Below are 12,139 nucleotides of genomic sequence, written 5' to 3' on the forward strand. Positions count from 1 at the left end.
AACTTCCCTTGTCAGAGGACCCCACCCTGCCCATTCAACCTAAATTTCACAGGACCACCCCAGGGATCCCAAAGTCGCTCCCTGCGCTGACTCAGTGACTTTACCCACTCCCGCCCACCTCCAGCTGCCACTCTAGAAGACAAACCGTCAGCGGAGAAATTGCCACAAGCCCAGCAAGAAGAGTCTGAGAGACAATACCATGCACGCCAGTCACACGACTACTTGAGACCTGGAGGGAGGGGGACTGCTGAAGCACGCAAGGCTCACAGCACTTCTGTCAGGAAGAGCAGGGCAACTGTGGGGAATTGGCTATTGTGTGAGAGGGGCGAAAGTGGGGCTCATTGGAAAGGCACTCACAGAAGGAGATTTGGACGGGTGGGTGTTCCAAAACCTGAGAGGACTGTGGATCAGGGAATTGTCAGAACTCCGCATACTACTTTTATGTTCTCTTCCATTCAGTTATTGATTTAAGAAGATGATGGAGCAAGCAGTTCAATTGATAGCTGTGCGGCAGCAGTGACATCGACGTGCCGCTGCACGTGGGCAGGACAAGAGCCCTAGAGCTGAGGGAGAGGCAAGGTCTGCTGGGTGCAGGGCCTCAGGTGGCGGACAATACTGGCCATGAGTCTACCACCAGAGAACTTCCTACCTCTAAATGTCAGAGGTCCAATGTCAGCAAGGGTGCATCTGTCCCAGGGGACGGTGGACCATCTATGCCAGGTGATGCAAGAGTTGGCATCATATGGACTGGGAGGTCTCCCATTGCCTGTGGCCTTGAAAGTTACTGCCATTCTGAACCTTTATGCCAGGGGCTCATGTCAGGGCTGTGTAGGTGACCTTTGCAGTATCTCCCTGTCTGCCATGCATAAATGCACAAGGCAGGTGGCAGTTGCGCTATTTGCGTGGGCCCATATGTACATCAGGTGAACCAGCACATTAAGGCTATGGTGGCATGCGGATCCATTTGTGAACCGCAAGAGATTCTACTACCACAATGTTCAGATCATGTGTGACTATGCCAAGCATATTATGCAGGTGTGTGCCTGTTTCCTGGGGACCGTCCATGACAGCTACATCCTGGGATGCTCACAGATCCCAGCCATTTTCGAGGGACAGCAGCAGATGGCTCCTCTGGGCCAAAGAGTGTCCAATTAGGAGGTGGCCAATGCAGATGCCCCAACATCTGCTGAGACTCAGTACAATGAAGCTCATTTGCCTATGTATGCACAGGATGAACAGATGATTGGCCTGCTCAGGATGCGGTCAGGTGCCTGGACCAGTCTGGGGGAACCCTCCAATACAGCCACAGAGGGTGATCCACATCATTGTTGTCTGCTGCCCTCTGCACAACCGGGCACTGCAGCATGATGAGCAGATGGACAAGGAGGAGATGGAAGAGTGCCACATCTCCTCGGATGATGATGAGGTCGAGGAGGGCGGTGAAGGTGAAGGAAGAAGACCTCGGGCAATGGCAAGGGATGCATGGCGCACAGAGCTGGGAAGTCCTTATTGGCTCTTGGTTTGGGGACAACAAGGTCTAGGGTGTCAAGACCTCTCCCACCATGGACCTTACACCTTCTCACTACTGTGGGGCCTGCAGGAGGTCATCTTCATGGTGGCACTATTCATGGGCAGAGAGCTAAACCGACTGGCCAGATGTTGCAGGAGAATGATGATGACTTGCAGTGAGGACAGAGCGATGCTCCTTTTATTCTCAATGAAATGACTGACTCTGGCCTGATAGAGAGCTGAATGCAACGTGCTACTGAACGAGGTGATATAGGGGCCCCAAGAGGCTGAACGACACATGGCAGCTGCTGCTGCTTCTTCCGAGGTCTGGGGTCCCAGTGTGATTCTCCACCCACCGAGGAGGTGGACAGACCCTCACATGTTTTCAGATCTTGACCTCCTCATAACTGGCAGACATGAGAAGCCAGAGCATGATGTGTGAGCTGTGGGAGAACCTGCATCAGTAGCCGAGCGACATTATTGTGTCATCAGTGTGGGTGGTCGAAGAGTGTTGACATTTTCTCACTGATTAGGGTGGAAACTCCAAGTTTACACAGGGGTTTGTGGAGCATGGTGCCATGACATTGGAGCATGGGGGCACTTTATAGGTGAACAAAGTGAATTTTAATAGAAGCTACATCTTACAATGGTGAGGTTTCTCTACTAGTGCCTAGCATCACCCATGTCCGTTAGGTTGAGGTGGCCTGCTGATTATAAGTCATGTGGCCTGAGTTGACCTTGGCGGGTCCTAGCCTGCTTTCAGGCAGCACATGTGTTGCAGTGCTGCCCTCCTCAGAGTGTAGGGCTGGAGGTGTATTGCTCACTGGAGGGGGGTGTCAGATGGGCTGGACATCCCCAGGGTCTCCTGGGTGTGATGTTCTGGGCTGCACTCCTGTCAACCCTCTTCCATTCGGGTGCCCAGAGACCCGTGGGCTCCTCCATGGGATAGAAGGGCAGTTGGAATGAAATCCAGAAGTCCCACCATCCTCTAGCACTAACACACATGGATTCCCAGCAGTGCCTGCATCATGTAGTTGAAGCCTGACACCATGCAGCTCATGCCCTCAGCTATAGAGGCAATGAGCTGAACCATGGAGCGGACATCACCTACCATGGAGTGCATATCCTGCACCAAAGTCTTCACTGCAATTGCCACACTCGTGGTGTTGGCCTAACTGCATCAGAGTGACGGCACCATTTCCTCGGACAGAACACGATGGAACTCTTCCAGTTAGCCTTGCAGTTCAAGGAGGGATGCTGTTGTCCCTTCCTTATAGTCGTGACTCTGCCTCTCCAGCTTCTGTAGCTCCGGGATGATCGTACCCAGGGGGCATGTCATTACCTGGGGCTTAGTAGGGTCCTGGGCTTCGGCATTCCTCCGAGTGCTGGCTCTCTGGGACATTCCTGCTTTCTCCTGCTGTTGATCAGATGTGAGCTGCTCACCAGTGAGTGACCCAGAAGCTGCCTGCTACTTATTTCCACCAAGGTGCAAGTATCTGCGCTGGTGGAGGGTGCAGGTGACAGATGTGACGCCTCCTTGATTCTTGCCGACGAGATACCTCCCTCAGAGCTGCTTGTGTGTGATGTCCAGGGGCCATGAGAATGGTCCACGCTGGTCAGCTGATTGGCCTCCAATGGAAGGGAGATGGTATTAGTGCAGGACATGGGAACATTGACAGTAGAAAAATAATTCACATGAATATCGCTCCATGGCTACATGTGTTGAGGGTTCACATTTGTGTCTTTTGCCATCATTTAGCTCTCTGTTCTGGTACGGTCTGGCTCCTCGCTGACAAGCTCAAGAGCTTGTTTTTCAAATTGGTTAAGGGTCTACAGCTTTGGCATCGCTCCGGCTGGCATCACACTGATTGTGCTTCAGTTTATCCTACAATGGGTCGGATGGCGAGAATCATGCAAGGTCAGTTGGCATGCTGTCTGGCATGCATGGGCGGTGAGTGACATTGAGGATGTGAGGAGCAGAGGAGGCAATGAGGAGGAGGGAGGGGAGACACAGCAAGTGCTGGGGCCCCGCAAAGTGTGCGGGAGTCAGATCTCCATGGAGGTATGAGGAGTGTGTTAAAGAGTGCTATGGCACACATGAGGAGGCAGACTTACCCTGGTTGCACAAAGAAGGTCATTCATCTTCTTGTGACACTGCAGCCCTGTCCTTTTATGGAGTGTGCTCACTATTACTGCCACAGCCTCGCAGGCGGGTTGATTACTTGTTGGCAGGATGTCGAGCTGATCAAGTGCAGAAGGTCTCCCGTCTCTGCTGGACCCCATCAAGAAGCTTGCTGAGGGCTCCCTTGGCGAAGCGTGGTGCAGTCCTTCTGACAGCCATTCCACCGATTGGACTTGGAACAAGAGCTGGGGACGTATTTAAGTGGTGAGCCCCACTGATTGCAGCCATTAGCCCGTGCCGGGGTGAGCAAATCAGACGCAGGCAGCCACGGGCACAGCGTGAAATTCATGGGATAAAGATTTTTGGATAAGGCGCTGAATATACGCCGACTTTTCCCTCCAATGATGCAGCGGGATTCTCACCGGTTTTCTCACAAGTGACACTGAAAAAATATCGGAAAAGTTCGCCCAGTGACTGTATCCTATTTTAAAGTCCTCTAATCATTGAAGATTTTAAAATGAATCTTTCTGGGCAAATTTTAAATTAGATGTATTTGAGAATAGGATCTGTTCATTGAAAAAAATCAATATACATCTTTGTTGTCTTTTTATGGCAGTTAATACTTACTTGAAACTTGATGTGTATGTAACAGATCCAATTTCTGGGAAAACCCTCCCAGAATTTCAGTCTGTAAAATAAACAAAACTACTGTGCATGTAATATTATAAACTGGAATCATCTATTTTTCAATAATATTACTCCCTAGGTAATAATAATATCGTAATAGCTACTTTTGATATGACTACTTCGAACTGCAATGCTTGCTATACACAGCCATAATGAATTGGTGCACAACGATTAAAGAATCTATTCATATAATTTGCAGAATAACTTGATGCATTTTCATTCATTATGAAGTAATCATACAGAACTTTTTAAAGGAGTATGATTTATCATTAGCTATAAATCAACATATATAGATGCTTACTTTGCACTGAATAATTCAAGAAATTGTAACTTGTACAAAGGATGCCAGATTATCAATGCATAAAGTAAGGCAAAAAGGATACAAGAGATGGGATTTTGATCTGGGAACTAAATAAAAGCAGCTGACTCCCAGCCCTTGTGTGAGAAAACAGTTAAAGTATTTTTGGTTTTTAGGAAATCAACTTATAACTAAATGCATTTTAAAATTATGTTACACGTTTATGCTCTTGCCTTAGGTATTTTTTGGCTAGTGCAAAGTTATTCACTCCGAGAAATCTGAGATCCTTACATTTAGAGGTGTGCCCATACTGCCTAATAATTTTATGATAGGGATGTATAATTAGATGATACCCAGGAATGTGACAACAGAATTCTTTTGTGATTTGAACCAAATTATTAGATCTTCTTTGAAATTAATGGATATGCATCTGGAAGGGCATGCAATAGTCATACATTTTTATGACTTTTGTTTGTGTCCCTTTGTCTATCCAATAATTTCAAAAAAGAACCAAGAACTAAGAGAAACCAAAACATGAATCATTAAGTTGTTTTACTTCACATCAAGTTAACATACATAACAACAGTTATGATCAAATTCACGCAATGCAATTGGTACAAATTGCCTTTAAGCAATAGTATGGAAGAACTGACATATTAGGGGAAGAAGTCTCTTTGTGTCGTGCTGCTACGTCAATTGCCTGACAGCAGGCAGTGCTGTGGGCCACTACCTGCATGGCCACACAATATTCTCCAATGCTATCATGAAGAAGACTACTTGGGTCAGACAGTTAGCAGCACACAGCATTGCCTGCTCTGGCAACTCAGCCCACATAGCAGCATAACCTGAATGAATTTCTCAACCACTATGTTTCCTCAAGTCAATAAGTTGCCTTGCTTGGCTGGGACAGAATCATTTACAACTACCCTAATGGGGTGGTACGGTAATACAGAGGTTAGTACTGCTGCCTCACAGCTCCAGGATCTCGGGTTCAATTCCGGCCTCGGGTTACTGTCTGTGTGGAGTTTGCACTTCCTCCTCATGTCTGCATGGGTTTCCTCCGGGTGCTCCAGTTTCCTCCCACAGTCCAAAGATTGGCCATGCTAAATTGCTTCTTTGTGTCCAAAGGTTAGGTGGGGTTACTGGGTTATGGGGATAGGGTGGAGGCGTGAGCTTAAGTAGGGTGCTCTTTCCAAGAGCTGGTGCAGACTCGATGGGCTGAATGGCCTCCTTCTGCACTGTAAATTCTATGATTCTATGATTGTGCATTCAAACCTTCTGAGCCTGATAAAATTGTGCCTCTGTAGTAGGTGTGCCTTTATTTTGAAACTCAATGTGTTTCCAACACAATGGGTTTGAGCATACAAACAAGGAACAATAGTATGCCACTTATTGATTGCAAGGAAAGTTAATGAGTTGCTTATTGTTTAGCTTTTCATTGCCTTTTAACTAAAGGTTTTTGGCAGAACTTTCAACTTTGGCAGGGGCATAGACTGGCCGATATCAGAGCAGAGCAACCATTTGTTATACACCCATCTAATTTATTTAAATTGAAATCCACTAAAGTTGCAAGTTGTGACATATATGTCCTTCACAGCTTTAAAACATAACCTTTAAATGTAACTCTTTGCTTCCAAATTATTTATCTGGAAAAATAAATCAAAAATTCCAAAGTATAACAGATGGTCAAAAGGGTTGTGATCAATATGGAGGTACAATTATAATTCTAATTGCAAGAAAATGTAAGGCCCTAATTTGAAGTATTCTCTAGCTGTAAATTTGGCAGAAGTCCCTTGGTGAAGTGGACTAAATGACTGCTTACCTGTAGCGCAGCAAACTTCCCAAAATTTCAAATATATATACTTTTAGGGAGCATCGACTCACTTTTACAAATGATCTTTGGTGCAAACACAGTAGAGATGTTGAGATGAAAACCTTGTATAGCTTATTAATTAGGACTATAAACTCTAAACATTACAAGATGAAAATATGATGAAGTGAAAATTATAAAAAGAAGATATGTGTTTAAGGGAGTGGGAAATTGAAGTTTTCTGTATTTGGAACCGACAAGGATGGATTTTCAAGTTGAGAACTGCAGGAGAGATTTTTTAAATATAAAACACATCCATTAGATGGTGTAAGAGCTCAGCTGTAACTTCTCTCAAAGCTGTTTAAAGAAAGTCCCCAACTAATTCATTAATGGGCGCTATTCAGCGGACTCAAGTTAAAGTCTGCTGAACAGTGCATTTAGTGGGGTGTTTCTCAGCACCTGCAGCACCGAGAAAGACCCCACTATTCAACAACACTTTGCCATTTATTTTAGCCTCGGCGATGAAATACCCCTTGAGGCAACTCTTTAAGTCACGTGCTGCACTGACGAACTCAGCTTGGCCGTGCAGGAAGATTACTGGTCATTTTTAAAGGCAGTCCCAATCTTTTGACTCCGCCCCCTCCCCCTGCCAGGGTGCCTGGGTAACACTGCCAACGTGCCAGGCTGGCAACACCAAAGTTCCCAGATACCACCCTGCCCTGTCTCCGACCACCTGAGGGCTTCAACCCCCCAGTGAGAACCCCCAAGGTGCCAGCATGACCAGATCATGACTTTGTGAACCAGTGCCAAATGGCGCCCGATTGAGAGCTCGCTGATGGAGCCGGTGAATCCGTGCCCCGGGTGAATTGGGCAAGCCTAATGGTGCATTTAACTCTGTGGGTCTGGATCTCACCCAGTGAGGGTGAGATCCAGATCATGATGCACTGTCAGATTCTGTTAAATCTTGCAAGACACTTTGAGCGCCACAAATCTCAATCCAGGCCTCTCGCGAGATCCAACAGCCTCGTCCCAACACCAAGTCGGGCGTGGCGAGACTGTTAAATCACACGCAATACGTTGAGGATTTCTCACTGCTAACAACCCTGAGCTACAGAGCAAAGTTGTAGTCTTGTGGAGACAACAAATTAATGATACTGTCATTCTCTTTAGCTAGATTCTTGTTCACTCATTAGCAACGAGTGGAAAAGCTAGATTTGTGTCAGGTCAACTTGTTCAAGTATGATAAAATGAAAGTGTGTTTTGCTGTCAGGCAATGACAAAAGTATTCTAGTTGCCAGCACCTCTGTCATCTTGATAAAAGCAAATTAAAAATCACAAAAATAGGAATGTAAAACAGATAATTGTCAAACATTACATATTGAGAATATGTTTTTATGTTTGAATGATCCATGTGGTTCAGAAGCTCTGTACAATGAAAGGAGAACAATTTGGTAGATTGAAGATCTCTGCTGAAAGCAGGCATGCATGTTGTTGCAGTTAACAGTTACATTTTACCTTTTCATTCTCCCACTTCTCATATTCATGTTTATTTTGGGTGTGGCGAACAGTTCTTTCTTGGATCAGTTGCTTATTTTCATCCTTTAAATTCTGGAATTATTTCATAAAATGGCATATTAATAAACTATTTTATAATGGACAAAAACATTTTTAGGGCAGAACATCTTTGACCAATTTCCATCATATATGTATCTGTTGGTGATCCTACTGGAGTAAGTAGGGTCTGTCATGTTCTTGTGCTATGGCCTGATAGGAATGATGCACAATAGAACATCTAGCTCTTGACTAGTTCAAGTAATTTATTATAAAACAAATGCATGGTAAAGATAACTAGAAGAAATGTATTACAAATGACTAATACTAATAAATTATCCTACAGCGACTGCAAGTATGACTATCCACCAACATGAATAACTCCCAACTCCCCCAAGGTACGGAGTCACATGGTAAATTTACACTGCCACCTGCTGGTCGGAGGTCGTGTACATCATTATATACATTATAGATTATGCATATGATCACAAGGTCACTAGGAGGTCACCTGTTTAACTTACAGTAGCAGGGATTATCATGGCACGAGGGGTGCATCTTGGGAACTTTCCTCCTTCAATTTAGCAAAATGCAATTTTAGGTGCTGACTTCAAGGGCGGGATTCTCCGGTCGCCGCCGGTGAAATCACGTCCGGCGATCGGCCAGAAAATACCCGTTTCTGACAAATTCTGTCATTAATTAGGCAATTAGTAGTGCAGTGACATTAAAAAGTACCACTGTGAGAGTGGTCCAGTTGAGGTATGATGTCAGGACCCAGAATTCATCCCGGACATGCTCCTGACCTTACTGCTCCCAGGCTGACTGTTCTGGTGATTCTAAGGAATAGTCGCAACAAATAACTCAGATACATTTTAGTACGGAATAGCTCAAGAATTTGCTTCCCTTAAAGTTATATGGTAGAAACAACAATAATATATTGTCTAAGCGAAATCCACATATATGGGGCAGCACGGTAGCATTGTGGATAGCACAATTGCTTCACAGCTCCAGGGTCCCAGGTTCGATTCCGGCTTGGGTCACTGTCTGTGCGGAGTCTGCACATCCTCCCCGTGTGTGCGTGGGTTTCCTCCAGGTGCTCCTGTTTCCTCCCACAGTCCAAAGATGTGCAGGTTAGGTGGATTGGCCATGATAAATTGCCCTTAGTGTCCAAAATTGCCCTTAGTGTTGGGTGGGGTTACTGGGTTATGGCGATAGGGTGGAGGTGTGGATCTTGGGTAGGGTGCTCTTTCCAAGAGCCGGTGCAGACTCGATGGGCCGAATGGCCTCCTTCTGCACTGTAAATTCTATCTATGTAAAATCTATATACATTTCTCCTTGGCTCTACCTGGACCATTTCTTCCCAGTATTTGTTGTTCTTTTTTATATGCTCTTGGTATGCTTCTAATGCTCCTTTAAAAATTGTCAACTTGTCACTATACTGTTTCTTCAAGATCTGTATGTGCTGTTCCTGTAAGCAAAATAAAGAAATTATTCAAGATTTTTCAAACTTTAATCCTTTATTTTCTTAATTCAAAAACAAAACCTTTGCCTGTAGCAATAAGCAATTATGTCACTATGCAATAAACCTTTCAGGCTGTTGAAGGAATGGAAACTTTGTTAATCACATTTCCAAAACCCATTCTTCGCAAAAGGTTCAGAAATGAATTACATTGAATGAATGTATTGGTTGATTGGTTTAAAGCTTCAATAATGCATGTCTATGATTTAAATTACATTATAAATATGAAAATATTGCCAGTTATGTGAACATTAGCAACTCAGCCTTGCTGTACCTGATTTTCCTTTCCCGTTGCCTGTAAACTTTCTTTAATTTCACAGATGAGTTTTCTATGTTTATTTCTCATCTGATGCATATCGTCTACAACCTGAGGATAAAAAAGTAACACTTAGGGCAAAAATGAAAGTGCCTCCTACTGTGTACACAACAGAAAGATTCCACATTTCACAGATAAGTAATTATCGTTTGGTAGTGCAGAAATAAGTATTGCTGAAAAAAGAGACATGCTGTTGATACTTTTTGTTTTGCACTCATCAGGACAGCTACAAGAATATCAAATTTCAAAAGGAGCAACAATTTATAGTGTGTGAGAGAAAAAGTTCTGATTGGTTGACAAGTGGACTCTGAATAAGAAATTAATTCAGAAGAGTTTCATTTTTGAAGTAAAATGGCAGCATATTAAAGTAACATTATCAAGTCCTCAAAGTAAAACGTAATAAAGATAAGTGATGATTGCAGGTTTTCTTTTACCTTAGCAATATGAAACCTGGCATATTCATAAGGAATGTAAGCTTTTGCATCAGGCATGAGATCTTCAGAACTTGCTTCTATCTTCCCTTGGTTTTTTTTCCATGGTGACAAATAGTTGAAGAGGTCTTTGGAAAATGGGACAAATGTCATTGAAAAAATTAAGCAAGATGGAATCCATCCATCAATCCTGTGTCAATATAATTTTGAATATGTCATGTTGCTGTTTGCTTCATGAGAATCGTATGATCATATGGATCAGTCAAATCATTGGAATGCATTTCATCCATCTATGACCCTCTTGGTAATTCTCTATTTTCTCTACCCTCTACATTTGCTCACTCTTAGGCCCAACCTGAGTGGTCCAGCTCTATTAGTCTCCCTCAGCAGAGCATTAGGATTAACCAGAAAATGTTTGTGCGTACGGCCGATGTATGTGTGAAAGGTTGGAGTGGGTGTGATGGTAACATTGTATGGGGAGGCAGAGGCGTAGTGGTATTGTCGCTAGATTAATAATCCAGAGACTGTAATGCTCTGGGGACTCTGGTTCAAATTCTACCATGGCAGATAGTTACATTTGAATTCAATAAAAATCTGTGATTAGCACTGCTGCCTCACAGTGCCAGGGACCCGGGTTCAATTCTGGTCTTGGGTGACTGTCCGTGTGGAGTCTGCACATTCTCCCCGTGTCTGCGTGGGTTTCCTCCGGTTCCTCCCACAGTTCAAGATGTGCAGGTTAGGTGGATTGGCCATTCTAAATTGTCATTGGTGTCCAAAGATGTGCAGATTATGTGGGGTTACGGGGATAGGGTGGGTGAGTGGGTCGAGGTGGGGTACTCTTGGTAGAGTTGGTGCAGACTTAATGGGCCAAATGACCTCCTTTAGCACAGTAGGGATTCTATGGATTCTATGGAAAAACTATGCGGAAAGCTGCCACCCAAAAGAAAATCAGGAAAAGAAATTAAGATAGAAGTAAGATATAGAGAGAATGCAAAAGTTAAATTAGAAAGGAAAAAAGCAAAAGGGAAAAAAAAAGGCAAAACGGAAGAGAAAAGACAAGAAAGGAAGGAAAACATAAATAATTAGCATTGATATAATTCCTTTGACATAAAAAAATCTCTCAAGGTGTTTCACGGTGACTGAATAAAAAATGAATGTTAAATCAAGAAATTATTTATGAGGAGGAGTACTTAAAGCTATTCAAAGAAGCGGGTTTTGAAGGAGAGTGTTAAAGGACAAGAGGGACTTGGATAGGTGGAGTTATTCAGGGAAGTGATTCCACAGGCTGTGGTTTGAATGCTGTGAGGCATGATCACCAATGGTGGGGTAAAGAGAAAGATTGGTGTACCAGAAACAAGAATGAGTGAAATGGAGTGATTGGGGTGTTATCTCATACTAATCTAAGACTAAGATTTCTTAATCAAGATTGAAGTTTAATGTTATAAATTACTTTATCTGTAGCATGCAGGGCACCATCAATCTTTTTCCCACATATAGCAAATTCTTATGAATCAACTGCATTGTTAAAGCAAGAAACTACTGAAAATAATTGGACATAGGATGCAAATGGAAGTTTAATTGCACATTCTAACAGTAAATAATTGAAATGGCCTAAATCATTTAGAGGTAAAGTGCTCTTAATGTTCACTGTGGGAAAATCTGGACTGCAGATATCATGTTAAAAATAAATCTGTCCGAACAAATAACCAGGGGGAGTTTGAACAGTGGCTAGATAAGCACATCAATTGAATAGTGGGTTATTCCTATGGACAAACAAGGCATTATGTAACCATCTGAAGAATAACTTAAAATATCAGGGGAAAGATCAGAAATCTTGGATTTCAATAGATAGTTCTGAGAACAAGTTAAGGAATGAGCTGTATATTGGGTTGGATTCTC

At 43.5% G+C, this 12,139-nt stretch overlaps 1 protein-coding gene across 1 annotated transcript in view; it reads right to left on the minus strand.

Moving 5' to 3' along the window:
• LOC140430126 (uncharacterized) overlaps window positions 1-10,393 on the minus strand; it is a 117,994-nt gene extending 107,601 nt beyond the window's left edge. The window contains exons 1-5 of the mRNA XM_072517638.1: window positions 10,244-10,393; window positions 9,768-9,860; window positions 9,320-9,442; window positions 7,942-8,034; window positions 4,259-4,319 (exon numbers count right to left, since the gene is read on the minus strand). Of these exons, the coding sequence (XP_072373739.1) occupies window positions 4,259-4,319; window positions 7,942-8,034; window positions 9,320-9,442; window positions 9,768-9,860; window positions 10,244-10,393 (520 nt within the window). The remainder of the gene's footprint in view (window positions 1-4,258; window positions 4,320-7,941; window positions 8,035-9,319; window positions 9,443-9,767; window positions 9,861-10,243) is intronic.
• Between the last annotated feature and the right edge of the window lie 1,746 nt (window positions 10,394-12,139).

The sequence above is a fragment of the Scyliorhinus torazame genome, chromosome 9, assembly GCF_047496885.1.
Source record: "Scyliorhinus torazame isolate Kashiwa2021f chromosome 9, sScyTor2.1, whole genome shotgun sequence".
In the NCBI taxonomy this organism is placed as follows: Eukaryota; Metazoa; Chordata; class Chondrichthyes; order Carcharhiniformes; family Scyliorhinidae; genus Scyliorhinus; species Scyliorhinus torazame.